Source organism: Ochlerotatus camptorhynchus, unplaced genomic scaffold (assembly GCF_037179485.1).
Source record: "Ochlerotatus camptorhynchus isolate MF236.1 unplaced genomic scaffold, CSIRO-AGI_Acam_v1.1 ptg000503l, whole genome shotgun sequence".
Lineage (NCBI taxonomy): Eukaryota > Metazoa > Arthropoda > Insecta > Diptera > Culicidae > Ochlerotatus > Ochlerotatus camptorhynchus.
In genome coordinates, this window is record NW_027040988.1 from 3,405,941 (window position 1) to 3,423,913 (window position 17,973).

Consider the following 17,973-nt stretch of genomic DNA (forward strand, 5'->3'; position numbering starts at 1 on the left):
ATTATTTATATACTTCTGGATTAGAACATTATGTTAGTGGTTGTTCTAGATATTAACAGCTTACGCCCAATGTACAGATCTGATTTGCGTCCACTTGTTTAGTGTTTCATCAACATGTCGTATCAATTGATTCAGTGTGTTAATTGTTTAGAAAATAAATAGTCACTTTTCATTGCTGCTTATTCTCTTTTTCGCCCAATTTTTGTTTAGCTTTAAATTTTCTCTAAGTTCAATTTTTCCATTTTCTTTCTTAAATTGTATAATTTCTTTTTAATCAACCATTCATTCCTTTGCTCATTGTGTTTTCATTTAAGTTCTAAACTCTAATCACTCTAACAGTTAATGAGATTTACATGCTTATTTCTGTTTTTGTTTTTAATAACTTTCATGAGAGTGGGTATATGTTTGTCGAAAATGTATGAATAGTTTACGTGGTGTTCAATTCAATGTTCAAATGAGAGATGCAACGTTAGGATATGAGGAAAAACTGTGAGCAGATAATTGGACACCCGTTCCCAAGATGGTGGCCTTCCTGGCACTTGGCATTTTCTAAAGCATAATTCATCAATTAAAACTTACAAAATTGCACTAAATTCAATAGCAGACGGCACTATCGCTGTAAGCGAGCATCAATTTGCAACGAAACGTAGTATTACAAACTATCAAAACGTATTGGAAACGGAAAAAGCTACTTACGAACGAGCGACTCACAATGCGCCATCTGGTGGAAGTTTTGCTTGACATTTGACAGCCCGCCGTGCATCACGTGGAAACGAGTGCCTTCTTGATGTTGTTTCCTGATTAATGGGTCTTGAATCTATGAGAAAATGTACACTGAATGTGAGAAAAACCCACTGAATATGACCTTTTACTTGCACTTAACTACTCAGTAAGAACGAGCTCTCATTAGTTTAAATTCACTTTTAGCTGAATTAGTTCGTTAGCTTTGTCCCGGAAAAATACAGGAACTCTCAACCATTCTGCCATCCACTCGGGTCCATTCGTTCCATTCGATCACACTACTGCTAGAAAACAAGTCCTACTACGGATATTCTAGTGCTACCAAAACACTAACACGCACGCACACTTTCGCACAGTTCGGATTTGGGTAGCGAGCCCTCTCTCCTGGAGGCGAAAGCGGGAAGCGATAACAGGGTGACATTTATATTGGCGATACATACTTTTTTTGGTTTTTGTTTATACAATATTACGTTCTGATTCGTCTCACTGCCTGTGGGGCAACAATTAAATCAGGTAAATTCGACCTAGCTACGTGGGAGACACGTGTGATGATGCGATACTACAGTTCTACAAATGTTTTTACACGAGATGCTGACGGTGCTGTACTCTACGATAGACAATACGCGCGAAAGGTGTGCAGTAGATGCGGTTGTAGTAGGTAGTGTGTAGTAGATAGATTCTGTGGGTTCGATTCCGAACAAATCCCACGGATAAAATCAGTCATTGTTTTATGTTTGTTCCTAGAAACGGGAGCTTCCACTTGGATAAGTCTTTTCTCAGTTGTATTCCGCGGTAGGAGCATAGGGGAAACTTTGAATGGGGTTGCTTTCGCATAATTCGAGGTGATGATGGTGACATTGTCTTTTGTTTGTTTTGCTGTTGCTGTTAAAAGGCATTTTCGTTAATTTTGTGTTCTTTGCGTAGGATTAGAATAGTTCATGACCGTGAGTATGGGTGAGCTAGTTTGATATTAAAACGCATATATGCAACTATTTATATAAATGTCGTTCACTCGACTCATCGCAGTTTGAGCAGTAGTTTACCGATATAGTTCTCCACAAATGAGTGAAATTCGATTAGAATTCAATAGAATTGAAAAGACACTACGATTAAAATTCTGGAAAGTCAATAACGAAGGTTTCGAATTAAAGGTGAAAGCAATCGTTTACCTACTGCTCGTGTGGGGAAGATATCTGTATACGGCACAATGCACTCATTTGTTTTAGGTTCTGAATTAGCTAAATATGTCCCTTTGATTAATGGTTATCCTTTCAACGAGAATACTATTTTGTAACGGATTTGTGTGTTTAATCTTCTACCATCATGAACATCTGTGTGTATATGTGTGTGTGTGTGTGTGTGTGTGTTTATAAAAAATGGCTCCATTGCAATACGATTTTCCTTCTAGTTTATAAGTAAACTGTCAACACTCTAAAAACTTGACAACACTCTGTTAAACAACTCCGTCTCTAGAACTTCTCCCTCATTCTAAAGTGTAGTAGTTCTCAGCAACGATGCAAATATATTGTTGTAACCAACCACCTTGTCACCATCACCTCCCTTCGAGGTGGGGGAATCTTCCGCCTTTGCCGCTTTGCCATCATCACGGACTGTCTTGTAATTATCGCCCGGGTAGTAGTGGTTAACGTTGAAACCATCGTAAGGTTTAGCATCGCTCACCGTCGTCATGTATGTAGTACCAGTAGTACTAGTACCACCATATCTACAACCACCGCTTCCGGTGGTATTTGATGTGGTAGTAGAATTTCCAATAGAATTTTTCCTATAGCCACCGTCTTCTCCCGCGGTTGTAGTTGTTGTTGTCGTATCATCACCATGTTCGATTCCACTGCTGTCATTGTTGTCACCATTGCCTCCGGTGCTGCCACCTCCGGTGCTACCACCTCCGTTGCCGCCATCATTGCCATCGCCGTCGCCCTTATCACTACCATCCGGTGCATCGCTACCGACCGAGTGGTACTCCTCCGATTTTGTATCGAGTCACAGACGTAGATCGTACGCGATCTTGGAGGCAATGTTCTTGAAGCCGATGCTGGTGCCTAGGTGAACGAGAAAACGGAAGTTGTAATAAATTAGATTGCCAACAGATTTAAGTGTAAGTCCTACTAAGAATAATTCGCACAGAAACTGGGTCACTAATTGTAGAAGTGCTTCAAGAGAGTTTCGATGACCGTTCGAAAATTTACATTGAAAGCAGTGTGAAAATCTAGATCAAAAGACCCTGCCACCCTGCCACCCTAGTCAGTAATAGGTTGAGCAACCAGGTGCTCCATCAAAACCGCATTTGAAGTGAAATCACATTACCCGAAAGGTGATCCACGGGAGACTTGAACGTGACGTTACAAGACTAACCTGCCGTTTAATCAAATTGTAACCGAATTTCGTGATACAACCATTTAGAGGATCACAATTGTAAGTTTCAAAACAGCAGATGGTTTACCCGAAATCCAGAACTATTCCGGAAATATTCCGATAGTCACTAGGGGTCACGCTAGTACCGAATGTGGTAAGAGCTTACGTTAAAACAAACGAAAAAAATAAGACTAGTGAGTCTTATTTGGTTGAGCTGACCACTACGAAATACCGAAAAAATTTCCACAAGGGCCTCTTCTTTAGAGTTCTTTGTACAAGTCAAGACTATTTTTCACACAGATGGCGCTGCTCCATTGGTAGAAAGTAATAAAAATCCCCATGTAGAAATTTATTAAAGGAGTAATAACACCCCTAATAAACAAATACCATAAACGAACTGTGTCCCGGATGGGTAAACTATCCCCCAAATGGTTTGGATGATACCCCAAACACGTCGTTAAGCTCTCTTTTATGGTTATTTTTATTAGGGACGCTTTTGACGTATATTCAGGTCAAAAAAAGTTGACGACAACCTAAAAAAAATCATTCATGGACTTTGTAGTCCGCATCGTGCTCTCTTGCCGTGCGGATCTATTGGCTTTTTGCTGAAGGAAGTGTTACTACTACCTAAAGGTACAACAAATTTAAACAGCACTTTTCAGTGCTCAATATATCTGTAAATTTTCTACCTTGTTTGACGCTTATTCCTCTTCGATCCTTGTTTGAACCCTACCCGGGGTAATCCTTCTTGGATATCGATTTGGAAAATTCATCTTCGATCCTTCAGATTCTTATAGTAGTCTGTTTGGAAGTCTATTTGGATAAAAAAAAATTACTACCGCCATGGCGCCTAAGCGCAAAACTAAAGGGCAATCTCTTGACCCCCCTTCTAATGAAATTAATTTGAGCAATCAATTTGATTTGCTCACGGATGATGAGAATGATCCATCATCCAGGACAAATTTTAGTAAACTTTTCCAGCTTAATGCCAGGAATGAAAAGATTCCCCCTATTGTGACAACCACTTCTGATTTCCATGCTCTTCACACGGAACTTTTGAACTTCGTGAAAGTTAAGTTTTCACTGCAAATTGGCCGTCGAGGTGAATGCCGTGTATTGGCTAAAACCTTGGACGGATTTAAATGTCTTTTCAAGTATCTTACTGAGAAGCAGCATCATTTTTTTTACTTACGACACCAAAACTGAACGTGTGTTCAAGGTTGTCATGAAAGGACTGCCCAGTGGTGAATCCCTGGATCAGATCAAAGATGAACTGGCAAAATTACTTGGAGTTGTAATCAAGTAATCAAAATGGAAATGAAATCCCGTCCTGGCGATTCGCGCAACGGGATTTCTAATGATTTTTATTTAGTTCACTTCAAGTCTAGTGAACTAAACAACCTTAAGGCCTTAGAAAAGACTAGGAGACAGAGTAGGCTGTGCGTGCGTACGGACGTGACGTTTGTTTTCTTTGTCGTGTTTGAAAATTTAGAAACATTTATAATTTATAATATATGGACCTGGATTCGATTGCCCGGTTCTGGGTTGCCACCAACGCCGAGATTCAAGATGTTAGCAGCTCAATTCCTGGTGCAAATGACCAATCATCAGCTACGGAAGATCATTCATTCGGAACTCAGCGAGTGCACGAACATCGACGGTGTGCAGGACCTACAAGCTCTACGTCTCTGCAATATCCCCCAGCTCGTTCATGGAGCCAATGTCAAGCCACCAAACCCTCAAGTGCCAGAAGCTTACAGCTGACAAACGTCAAATGGAAATCGGGAATTTGGTTAACATTGGAGGCATTTGGTGAGATCCTTCCATAACACTATATTTTATATACCATTCATTACTGTTACATTCACTTTTATCCTAACTCGGAGCGTTTGGAACGGTATGTCCATGCATCCTTCCACCCCTTAAGATTCACGAAATGCATCGCTGTTTAAATATACCGTACTAGCACCATATTCGACACGTTCCTAATGATGACGCACTCGCATCTCGATTATGACAAGAATTTGTTATAACCTTGTTACACCATCGTCCCTAGAGCACTGAAACTTATATTTGCAGAAGTAACATTTCAATAATACTTATTGAAAATAGTCTAACATTATTGATTGCGTCGATTTAGGAACTGCTTCGAATATGGTACCTCCACGGTTTATTTAAACTCGAATCCTTTCACAAAATCATCTTTGCGGCAAATGCAACGCAGTAGGCCTGGCCGTTTTGATGTTTGTGTCATATTTCAGATATGCTGCAAACATCAATGTTGACAAGAAAAATGACCTACGATCCTACAATCTCTAAGTGACAGGTAGGAAACGTTCCACGTTTCCGACCAGGTATAAATTCCTCTGCTGTTAACAACGGTCAGCGAGGAACAAATATCACGAAATTGGAACGTATTCAATAGCGTTGTTTACGTACAGCCTTGGCTGTATGCATTCAATACACAATATGAGCCTAGAGGTTCTAGTGGGAGTAAAACCCTTGCAAAACCGTTTCTGGGAGCTCTCATTAAGAATATTGATCAAATGTAGTGTCAGTAACAACCTTGTGATTGAAAACTTCGACGAAATGCTTGAACGGAGCACCCGGTTTATAATTGTTTCCTTGATTGGTTTTCTCTCGATATTATTTTCCGTGCTGAGCAGCAATGCTACCGACACCAGGGAGGCAGCAGCTCCCACACCTGGACCCTACCTATCGACCCATCAACTCATGAACTGGGAACCAACGGCTTTACTTCGGCGCCGACTGGGATTAAGCACAGGCCTTCGAGGATGCGGTAAAGAAATAACAAATGCACAACAAATGCGTTATAAAATAAGTTCGCCGGTACAGTGTCACCAGCGACTGTGCAGATCAGTGATGCAAAATATCATGACACTCACGTGACACTCGTCTTCGCATCAACCGAATATCGCTTACAGATCGTTTTGTCACACAGTGAGAGTTAGAGCCATGGCAAACAACAATCACCAGTAATGGTCGCTGCTCACAAGCAAAACGTTACACTCACTGCTGATGATGAAAAGCACAACGAAAACAGTGAAGACTTCTGCAGTACGATCATGAGAAAAAGCGAAACGACAGAAGAAAATGAAAACAATGCCTACGCATTCCAAATTCGTCTCGACGAGCACGACTGTGTGAGTTACAAACAAAGCAGGCAACATTAAACGGAAGCTGTTGGGCACACTCACCAACACACTCACATTAGCAAGCAAAGCAGCAACTGCTTCAAAACGAGCACAGATGAGTGTCGTGATTGTCGGGAATGACCAGATCGGTGATGGATCACAACAGAAGACGACATTCACCAGTTGCTTTTTACTTCTTTCGTCAACTTGATGGATGGTCATGGAGAGAGCTTCGACGAGCACATTGATAGGAATGTACAAAGCGATACTACCATCAGCTGTTTGGCGATCGTGATTGTGATAGGTCGCAACTCTGGTGCAGATCATGATGGCAACGATCACAAGTAAAGTGCGACAGGTCGTTCGAAACGGTGAAATGTAATAACTTGTTACACACTTATCCAGTCAGTAATTTTTACCGAGTTTTTGAATTGCGGATCTGTTCGGTAAAATTTAAAAAATCTGTGAAAAATTCAAAGATGCGAAAATGTGTTACGAAAATTTATAGACTTACTTCTGTTAACCCCAATTAATGATGAAAAATAAAATTTGTCGATTTTATCGAATCTTTACGAATAACGGTCATTTGAATTACTGACTCCTGTAACAAAAATCTAAGTGTGTATATATCGTTTGAAAACTGAATAAAACCCCTTTTGTTTGACGGTTTGATCAACCGTGTATGTTGTTTAATTCTTGAGTTATGATCACTTGAATGCGTCCAAATTTACTTTGAATTTCCAGGCATACGACCGAGGCTCCACCATCAAGCGACTCTTGTGCCACATGTAAGCAATACAGTGAACATCTTCAGCTAGCCAAAGCATCCGGTGCGGAGTACCGTGAGGATGATTTGCAAAAGATATTTCTAATGAATAATCATAGGTGGTTGTGATTGTGAACTTACGTTAACCATTGTTTCCCCTTTAAACAGGACATTCAGCTGCCTCGTCTAGATGGATTGAAGAGAGTTGTGTTCTCACAAAGGCTAATAGCCTTTAATGAAACCTTCGCTCCTGTCGGGAAATACACGCAGACCATTCCTGTTCTTGCATGTGTGTGAAATGAAGCTGTAAGCGGCCGATCGTCTAACGGCCTAGCTGGGTGTTTTCATAGAATTATCACCAGATTTAGCGGTGTGGAGCCGCTTGCTTTGTGGCTGGACAACTGTGCGTCCCAAAACAAAAATTGGAATCTTTTCCTTCATATAAATTCCAAAAATGTTCAGATGAAGGAGTTGGTTCTAAAAATTTTAGAATCATGACACACTTTCATGGCAGCAGACAGCTTCCTCGTCGCAGTTGAAGGTGCAATGAGACGAAACCCACCGGTGACACACCCAGACTTTATATCTGTGGTTGAAGGCGCGAAAAAAAAGTTGAGGTATTGGACATGCTTCCACAGCATTTGTTCCCCAACGTTTTCACTCTCTCCCAGTACGTGCTAAACAAGCTGAGCCCTCCACCATACATCGAGAAAATAAGAAGTGTTGTCGTCAAGAAAGGCTGCTTTAATCTATGTTATAGCAGCTTTGTGAACGGTGATGATTTGAAAAGCTGTAAGATATTAACAGCCAAGCAGGAAAAAGTGGTTTCAGTGGGGCACTTCAATCTGGAGGAATATGTGATAAAGAGAAGTCAATCCAGAGGAATTGACCTGGACAGAAAAACTGCATTGCTGAAAAATATTTTGCTATTGGTAGAGGAAGGAAAAAACAGTTCTGGGAAGAGTTACCTAAAGCCAGTCTTCAAGGTGCAGCATAGCAGGCTTTTGCCCTTACCACTCTATGTTCACGCATGCACTCAGGTAAATGAACTTGCACCCCAGCATGAGTGCAATGTTTACGTTAGAACATCGCTTGCTTCAGCGTTTGAAAAACATCGTTCGTACTCAAGCGCTCGTGTGACTAGCAAACGCGATACATTCTCAGCGGCTGTTATTGTGAAGCTATCATGTACTATCAGCTATCAGCTGCCATAAGTAAATAAATTTGAACAAATCCCATAAATAATTCTCCTACTGGTTATTTGATGTTGTGTTTCACAATTATATGACTTTGGTAATTTGGTTCATTAAATAATTCAATAAATAGTTTTCTACTAAACCTTGACAAAATATGTGGACGAACTTTGACGTTTAGTATAGAGGACGTTTCAAATATGTCGTGCACAATATTTGCAAGTTGTTAACCCCCCTCTTATGTCACGCATCTTTCCATACTTATCATGTAAGACCCCTCCCCACTTTTTGTTCCCTCTGCATATCTTTTTACTCCATTACTATTGAGAAATGATGAAGCATTCGGTTTTGATACAGTCATTTTTTTTTTCAAAGCAAAAAACCGAAGTTAGAGCTCCCTCTAAATACACGCCCGTTTATCAGTCAAAATCGGATACCTAAGTAACAAAATCAAAAAATGAAACCGATATTGAGCGTGCATCAGTACCCTAGTATGAACTAGAAGTGGGCAAAACAGCTCATCTGGCTGAGCGGATCAGACCCGTCCAGCTCACTAAGGCGAGCCGATTATTTTGAACAGCTCATCAGCTCACATTGACATTATAGAAATTTTGACACAAATTCAAGATTGGAAATAAGAAATAAGTGGTTTTGTTGAACCATAACCAATAGAGCTATACTGCCACTATTCGCATAACAATCCCATGTCCTATGGATTTCCTATCTACATAGGACTGTTATGCAAATAGCGGGAGTATAGAGGCTTAAAACTACATAAAATCTTAAAAGTAGTCTAAACCAATATATCCGTAGCTTACAACATGGCTCAACTTTTCTATTGAAAACGCCACCTACACAAAAACTGAACGCGTAAAGCTAAATGCGCGCAAATGTTCCAACAACATATTAGTAATCACATGCGATGATATCTATATGATTGACATCGCTTTTTCTCATGCTATTGAATCCAGTCTACATACAGATGTGATTGCTGATGTTAAATTTTCCAGCAGAATTGCTCTCACTGTTCTTGGCTTGAGCTCGGTCGATGATTCGGAGCCGAAGCTGAGTTGTGAGGTTGAATATCAAGCCGATTTGTCGCGAAACACCAACTAAATCAATAATGTTTCGATTATTAGAAATCATTCGATTGGAATTAGAAAGCTTCACAATATTTGCGTTTGGGTGGATCTTCCGCTCCCGATGAGAATGATGGGAGGAGAGTTGCGAGCACATATGCTGGAAGAATAACATCAGCAATAAGAGCCGGGTAAGTAAATACTTTGAAAATACCAGTAGAAATTTAACATCATGTAACACAACTACATATGTCTCTCTCTACCATACAGCCGCTTGGAAGTTTGCTTTTACCGTTGATGCTATCGATCAGTAGGCACATGTTGTATTACGCGCGCATCTTAGTTTACGCGGTGGCTGTTCAATGCGTAAGTGTAGTAATAAGTCCTTTTTTGAAAAGCTCCGCTATGAATGATGGATTGAATGGTTTAGACTTATGATATCAGTGAGCTGATGAGCTGCGGTTCCTAAAAAATGAACCGCGGATCATTAGCTCACTTTAGTGAATCGGGTCTTTAGAACAGCTCGGGAGCGGATCGCCCATCTCTAGTCTGAACCACTTAACCAACTTCACACATAAGCAACGTGCACTGAAGAAATTGAAACTCAAGCTCAACACCGTCTATGTTTTGTGAAGACTGCCTAAAGCCCATGGAAAACAGGACGGCCAATTTTTTTTCATCGCTTTAATATGCCATTATTATTTTTCCTTTGTTTTCATTCAATATTATACATTAAACAGCACGAAAATAAGAATCCATACTAAAAATACTTGCACACTTAGTTGTTTCTACCGAGCTCGGCTGTGCAAATCTCGGCAAAAAAGTTTTACTGAGATTTCAGCAAACATTTCATTTGTTTGCTGAGATTCAGCTAAGCATTATCCGAGACCAGCGAATCCAAACACATAAAGCAACAAAAGATACAGACAAAACGGTTGCTACGACTACCATGAAAAACTCGCTCTGTAACATAGCTCGATCCGAGTGGTAGAAGGATAATGATATATTGCTTGCCTGCTTTGTTGCAATATACACGGATGAGGACATAGCTTGATATGAATCGAGAAAAGGCATAACAAAAAAAAAATCCCATTAACACACGTGTATCATGTTCGGCTTTCCTTCGTGAAGCAGCTTGCCAACAATTTGCTCGTTTCCTTCTACCGCCCCGAGTGAGTTGTGTCGCACGGGCTGCTTGTCATGAAAAAAAATATTGCTTTGCACTTCTGACACAGCGTTATTATTCGGTTCGTTGATCGCTTGTCATTTTGTCATTTGGAGATATTTTTGATTCCTTGTCCGAGACTCAACAATCAAATGTCACTTTTGCTGAGATCTCAGTGAAACTTATTTTTTCTGAGATTTGCGCAGCCGAGCTCGGTAGAAAAAACTTTGTGTGTGCTAAATGCCTTTGGTTTTTGTTATGTTTATACATTAGTCATGCGATTACTCTTAAGATGCACACTTAGTGTTTTCTACCGAGCTCGGCTGTGCAAATCTCGGCAAAATAATTTGCACTGAGATCTCAGCAAAAGTGACATTTGATTGCTGAATCTCGGATAATGCTTAGCTGAACCTCAACAAACAAATGAAATGTTTGCTGAGATCTCAGTAAAACTTTTTTTGCCGAGATGTACACAGCCGAGCTCGGTAGAAAAAACTAAGTGTGTGGGACAAACAGACCTCATCTTTTTTCCTATTATTTCAGAACAAACAACTCGATTTTATACTATGTAGATGAAGAATAATAAAAATTAGGCCCATTAGTGCACGTATCTCAAAATCGTCGAAAAGTCATATGGGACTGATATGCGATTCTAGGCAGTAATACTTCAGGCGTAACATTTGATAACGGCACAAAAGCTTTTGTAAACAAACGTTTTAAGGCACTTAACACGCGAACCGAAGTACGCTCACGCAAACCAACAACATCATCGGATAGGGGCAACTCTCACCTTCCCTAAAGTGGTATTGGTTTGCGTAGGCGTACTTTGGTTCGCGTGTAAAGGGCCTTAGAAAGTTTGTTTACAAATGATTTTGTGTCGTTATCAAATGTTACGCCTGACTTCTTCTATCCTACTCAACTTGGTTCGCTTTGACGATTTAACAGCTAAAAAAATATTCGATTTTGTGGCCAGTTTCCGCATCACCCTGAGCCCTCTAGTAAAAGTTTGTACATCTGTCAAAAACTGTTCCAATCAAATTGTCAAAATGCATTTTTTTTCAATTAAAGTAGCATTTCAGGCATAACACGAGGGGGGCGACACATCTAAATCTTAATTCTAGATGCTCAAAAAATCTCACACTAGCTAATCAATCTTCGAAAAATCTTCAATCATTTCTCGCATCTACTTGCATCGCATATCATCTTTTTGCAAGGAAATATTCAGAATCGTCATTAATCTGCATTCTATCTACTTAGCGTGCGCGCAGCTAGCCACGGCAAAACACAATCTTTCCTGCATCGTAGATAGAGTCGTCCCCCTCGGCATAACATTTGATAACGGCACAAAAGTATTTGTAAACAAATTTTCTAATGCCCTTTACACGTGAACCAAAGTACGCCTACGCAAAACAATACCACTTTAGGGAAGGTGAGAGTTGCCCCTATCCGATGATGTTGTTGGTTTGCGTGGGCGTACTTTGGTTCGCGTGTTGAGGGCCTTAGAAAGTTTGTTTACAAATGCTTTTGTGCCGTTATCAAATGTTATGCCTGATTTTTTCAGTTTTCTGGTGAGCGTCGTCCATACTTTTACTAGAGGGTTTCACATCATCCATGTCATGACGAAAGGGTGATGATCAAATCAAGGTAAAACCCTCGTATTTACTAGTGACCCTGTTTCTGCGAGAATTGCTTCTAAGAAGATATATGATGATTTGACATTGCTTACGTTGCTAACTTTACTTAGAGCAATGTGTGTCCTTACCTGATATTCTCTTAAACCGCACACCGTTGAGCGATAGCCGTGGCAGCTTGCAGACCTCGATTTCCCATTGCACCAGCGAGTCCGTGTTCGGGTCACCGTGCACGCACAGCAAAACAAACCTACAATCGATTGAGAACGGTTATAGCATCTTGATCCCTGCTCATTTATGTGCTAGGTAACCCTTACCTCTCCCGCTGCTCGTAATCACAGTTGTTCTTGTCCAGCACGGACCGAATCTCGGCCATGATTTCGTCCGGCAACCGAGGCGATGTCGTCTTCATCGACCAGGTGAAGCGTAGCACCCGTGGCTTTACCGGTTCCTCTCCAGTCGAGCCACTACTTAATGGGATTATTGGAGAATATCGTTGGATTTTTTTTTTGATTCGTCAGCATTTCGTCGGTTCATATTTGGTGTTCGGTTTCATTTGTTTCAGGGCGAAATAAATGAGGTGCATACAAATGGTTTCGGTAGCATAAACGCAGGAGCGCACGGAAAGCAATCGTGTTTGGAATTCAAGGTTTCATATGTTTTTTTTTCGGGGTTTTGTTTCGGAGGAGCGAGCGAAAATGAGAGAGAAAAAAGAAGAAAAACGATTTTTTTGCGATTAGCATTCAACGGGTTCCTAGGGCTGATACAGGGTGATCTTTTCTTGTTTTCTATGTGTATGTTGCGTAGCTGTTCTGGTGTTGGTGGTGTCTATTGTTTACCGATTTCTATCTCCGGAAACTTAAAACAAGTGTAACTATTCAATAGAGGGAGTTAGCTTACCTATTGATGTTTAAAAATAAATTGTGTAAAACAAACTAAATAATCAGTAGGCCTTGGAACGCTGGTGGCGCCGCCTACGGCATTGCATTTTCGAATGAATAAATGTGTGTTTGTGTGTTTTCATTATTCCTTTACTTAATGGTTGCATTGATGGAAAAACAAGCACATATACTTTCACACGCTACATGCAACATAACCACAATCGACTAATCGAGGATGCTTGAACCGGGAAGGATTACAAATGCGAATATAGTAGTGCATCAGCGTACACACATACAAAGAGAAAAAAATATGTTTCAACAAAGCTAACTGACATGAATAAACAAAGTATTTACATTGAAACATTAACAAACAGTAAACATTTAACAACAAAGGATAATATAAAACGTCAAACAGTTGATTGGAGTTCATGTAAATAACTTCCACTGTTGGATGCCTAGATGACGCGATAATCGCTAAGGAGCGAAAGCTTTTAATTTCTATTGTTTATTGGTATTGCTTGCAGATAACTCCCTCTACGAGTGATGTATTTCTATACTTGGGCTATGTTTTCACTTCTAACAACCATTTTATTTGCTCTATCAGGTACGTATGTAATGTATGTTGGTAGTGTATGTGTGTGCGGGTGTTTGGATAATACGAAATTAAAATACTAGATTCAAGCAAGTAATATTTCTACAACAAAAGATATTTCGAAGCACTATGTGGAGGGTGTATTGTGTGTGTGTGTACATATTTTTGGTTCTGTTTTCGATCAATCATATATTTACCTATTTGATGAAGTATTTGCTTGGCCTTCGTTGGGCCTAAAACGAACGGAAAAATAAAAGAGAAAAACGCAAATATCGGTTAACAACGAAACGAAAACGACGGAACGAACGGAAGAAAGTTAGAAGAAAGAACGAGACAGGCAGAGAAAGAGAGATAGAGAGAGAGAGAAAGAGAGGGGGATAGAAAAAGGCGATAAATTATTTTTTTTCTGGTACAATGATATAGAGGTGCAACGAGGTTAAAAATCAAAACGGTGTTAGTTTGGAATTCTAATAGAGATGGAAATAAGGGGTGGAGAGAGACAGAAAAAGAGATGGTGGGAAAGCTTTGATTCGGTTAAATTTGGTTGCAATTTTGGCTCGGCGATGGTAACACGATTTGACGCGAGATTCGGCTGGGACTATCGTTTTAGTACAGGTTTGGTTCCCCGCCAAATAACCGCATCCCAGCAGTTTAACACTACAAAACACACTCGATCGCTACGATCCCGGATGTGGTTAAACGTTTTAGTATACATTGATAAAGCAGAGTTATTTACATGAACCATCGATCGGCAAACATTTCTACTAGCGAATGACGGAGGAAAGCTTTTGGAATTTGATTTTTTTTCTTGTTTTACTAAATGATTGTATGTGTGTGATTGTGCCATTACAGTAAAAACTTAAGTTGGTGCAGACAAAGCCAGAAACTAAAACGCAAAACAACACTATAATGATTTGTGCAAGCATTCGCCCTGATAAAGATGGTTTTCTGTTTCGAAACGTCAGTTGAGGGTTGCAAAAGTGCCCGCCTGGCGGTGCTGCGCTCGGTGTATCAAAGGGTATCATCATACATGAACCGTATCACAAAAAAATCGATGTTTGGCGTTTGTACTGTTTACAGTGAAATTACAGCATTGTGTTTTATTGATCTTAAAATTACACAGTATGTATTGGTTAGATCGAATGTTGTTTTTTTCTTTTCTTGTTGTTGTTACAAACAATTGATTCGTAGGGCCTAGCTACTACAGACAGAGGACCGAAAAGCATTCTCAGGTGTTGCGCGGTAGAAATCGATCGCTTCGAGCTGTGCCTTTTTTTTTCAGCGCTGCGCCTATTTACTCACACTAAAAAAGACCGTAGGCTCCGTGTGTTGGAAAGCAAACGTAAGAAACTAGTGATTAGCTAAAATCAGTAGCTTAGATTGCGTGTTTGTGTGTCCTTCTTCCGCTTGCAGCGCTGCAGTGTCGGAGTGATGAGTTATCGCTATATACTAAGATTTCGTGATTTTTTTTTCTGCTAAAATTCTACAACTTTGCGTTTGATTAAAAGTATTGATGAGTAATAATTTATTTCATAAATGATAAGAATTTTGCTAAAAGTTTACAAAACTTGATTGAAACTATACTAAGAAACTGAAGAAGAAAAAAAAATACTATATCTTGATAGTCGCCTACAGTAGTGCTAACTTTCTGTTCTGTTCACTTAACTATAAATGGATACTAAGTGTTATTGATTGGTCAAATGATAAACAGGTCTCTATCCTTAACGCAACAATGCTTTCTCGATCTTCCGGAAACGTTTCCATCTAAACTTTCATTTTTTACTTCATCCATATATGTATATATTCTAACATTCAACAATTTTGATTCGCTATCACACTCGCGCGTCTATTTCGCCACCTGTCTCACGATTGTTTTTAATTTTGAAACTAAAAAAAGAGAAAAGAGAAAGAAAACGAAGAAAAATACAAATAAAAGTCAATCGGGGAAAATGGAGGGGGCCGAAGAGTAGACAATTGAATCGAATCAAGACAGAAAGGAAGAGATTGAACAATCTGAAGAATAAGAGAAGTAAGAACAAAACAAAATTAAATTTTGTTAATTACTCGGCAGGTGTCGTCGGGTGACGAATGATGGGAATGAAATACATTTTACAAAAGGAAATCCGGGAGTTTTTTTTTGTTCTACCCTCACGACAGGACTAGACTCTACTGGAAATTGGTTTGAAGGCCCTCGCGAAGATTCCCGCAGGAATTCGAAACGTTTAGCTCACTCAAGGTGACTCATTTCTGTTTACAACTGATGGAGGGAACGAAACAAGACAGGATAGTTTCAGTGCGTGCCAATACTATCACCTTGAGGTCGGTGTAAATGCTTCTTCACCTGATCTTCCGTTCACATATTTATAGCCTAATAATACACAACTTTTAAGTACATGGTTGCATCCTCTCACATTTCGACCAAGAATATTTCAGCTCAAATGACTTGTGCTTCTCTATTCAAATAGAAAAATAGACACTTAACAATTGCATTTGTTCCTATCTAAATTTTGACGACGTTAGAAAGTAGACCAATATATGCACGTATGTATGTATGTATGTATGTATTTGTGTTTATATCCAATCCGTTGTCTTTTTGCTTTTGCTACATCAGTCCATTAGATAATAGTACAAAAAAGTAAGCAATGAGGAACGACCAAGTCTTAAAAAATAATCTCCATTGATTCCGTTTGCGTCGTTTGCAATGTGTGTTTGTGGCATTGCAGCAGTTGCTATTGATCGACTGGAAAACTTAATTCATACATTTTTTTTTGTTTTTCAAGCGATCTGTTCACTTTCGCTTTCACGTTTTGGGGATATGAAAATCGTCTGTGGTTTCTACATTAACTACTATTTATTAGTCTCATGATTCAGCCTAGAAAAGTGGGGAAGAAAGAAAAGAGAAAATTTTGCTTTTAGAATTTACAAAAAAATATGACGTGTTGTTCGGCATAATCTTACAATCTTACGGGTAAGAGAGATAAAAAATAGGAGAAAAAGAGTAGAAAAACTTTTGGCTTGGCTTTTGGCGGGTTAGCGCTACAATGCTTCCAAACATAGGCGTTGCGCTCTATTTTTGATGAAACGTGAGTAAATTTTGACTTGTTTTGTTTCAAGAATGGCCGAAATATTTTACAATCTGGTCAAGAGTGAGAGGATGCACAATGTTTTTCGCTGAATCTTGGGTTTCTTTTCAATTCATTTGTTTTTCAATGTTGTTTTACCTGTCTTGTTTTTTTTTATCGTACATAGAATGGCTGTGATCGATTTGATGTGGGAAGGTTCCATTTTGCTATTTTATACAATTAACAACGACTGATGCGACACAAAATGCCTCCAATTGTGGAGTTTGGAAGCCAAACAGGACAAATGGATACGATTTTCAGAAATACTGAGCCTGGATTTTCGCGAGCCGTTTGAATGTGTTGGAGAATGTATTCGATCCTGACTCCTATTGTCTTGAAAGCCTACAAATTTTTTAAATGAACTTGCATTCATTAAGGGAAAGCTTTAAGATGTCTAATGCTTATGGGATTTTTCGGTGGTGTGTCCGAATAAGAAACAATCCGCCATGTTTCATACTGACTGACTAACTTGTAGGACTAAAGAGTTACAGAAGTTTCATATGGACGCGAATGTTGTTTCCTACCCCGTGATACCATTAATGGAAAAATTATCAAAAATCTCATTTTTCGATTCCCGGGAAATAGCTATTTGTTTACAAAAGGCATGCTGAATATAAATTAATACTAAAAATAAGCTACGAGGCAACGGAAAAGGACCTATACCTATAATTTCCAGTAGAAGTTGGAGGAAACTCCCGGGGGAAGTCTGTACTCATGGGAGTTGAAAGAGACTTAGGGGCTGTAAAAAAAACACACTAACAACTTAAAGAGGGCGACGGTTGGAGAGTGTCTACGGTCCATAAAAATTTACAAAAAATTTTATGGAATGGTCAAAAACCTCTAAAAAATGGTCTACGTAGGTTATGAACAGCCCCTTATGGGAAAGCAACTTTCGGTGAACGTTGACAGAAACTCTCAGGAAATTTAGGAACACATTTTCGGGAATAGTTCGGAAGAATCCGGAAACCAGAAATAATTTTGAGGGATGTTTGATTTTTTTCTGGTGAACTTGGCAGAATTTTCCGAGGGAAGTAGGAAAAAAAAATCAGACAGAATCAGACGAAAGCATTTTTCGGGCAAAGTCAGGCGGAAATTCTGGGGGAAATTGAAATGAAATTTTCGGAAAAAAAAAGAAATATTGATGAAGCCAGGCGAAACTTTCGGAAGAAGTCGGAAGTCAGAAAAACTTTCGAGGGGAGCAGAGAAAACAATTACCTAAGAAGTCGAAGGCCCCCAAGCAACATTTCAAGTTTTATTGTGGTTTTAAACCATTTT

The 17,973-nt window shown here is 39.5% G+C and overlaps 1 protein-coding gene across 14 annotated transcripts in view; it reads right to left on the reverse strand.

The window, feature by feature from the left end:
- Positions 1-366: 366 nt before the first annotated feature.
- Positions 367-17,973, reverse strand: part of LOC135712708 (MAP/microtubule affinity-regulating kinase 3-like) — a 384,511-nt gene continuing 366,904 nt past the window's right edge. For 11 of the 14 annotated variants that reach the window (XM_065235715.1, XM_065235710.1, XM_065235720.1 and 8 more), the window contains 4 exons: positions 13,774-13,809; positions 12,421-12,573; positions 12,235-12,353; positions 367-2,801 (listed from right to left, as the gene is read on the reverse strand). In XM_065235715.1, the coding sequence (XP_065091787.1) occupies positions 2,743-2,801; positions 12,235-12,353; positions 12,421-12,573; positions 13,774-13,809 (367 nt within the window). In that variant the 3' untranslated portion in view covers positions 367-2,742. The remainder of the gene's footprint in view (positions 2,802-12,234; positions 12,354-12,420; positions 12,574-13,773; positions 13,810-17,973) is intronic. The other 3 variants (XM_065235722.1, XM_065235713.1, XM_065235711.1) reach the window with 2 other exon arrangements.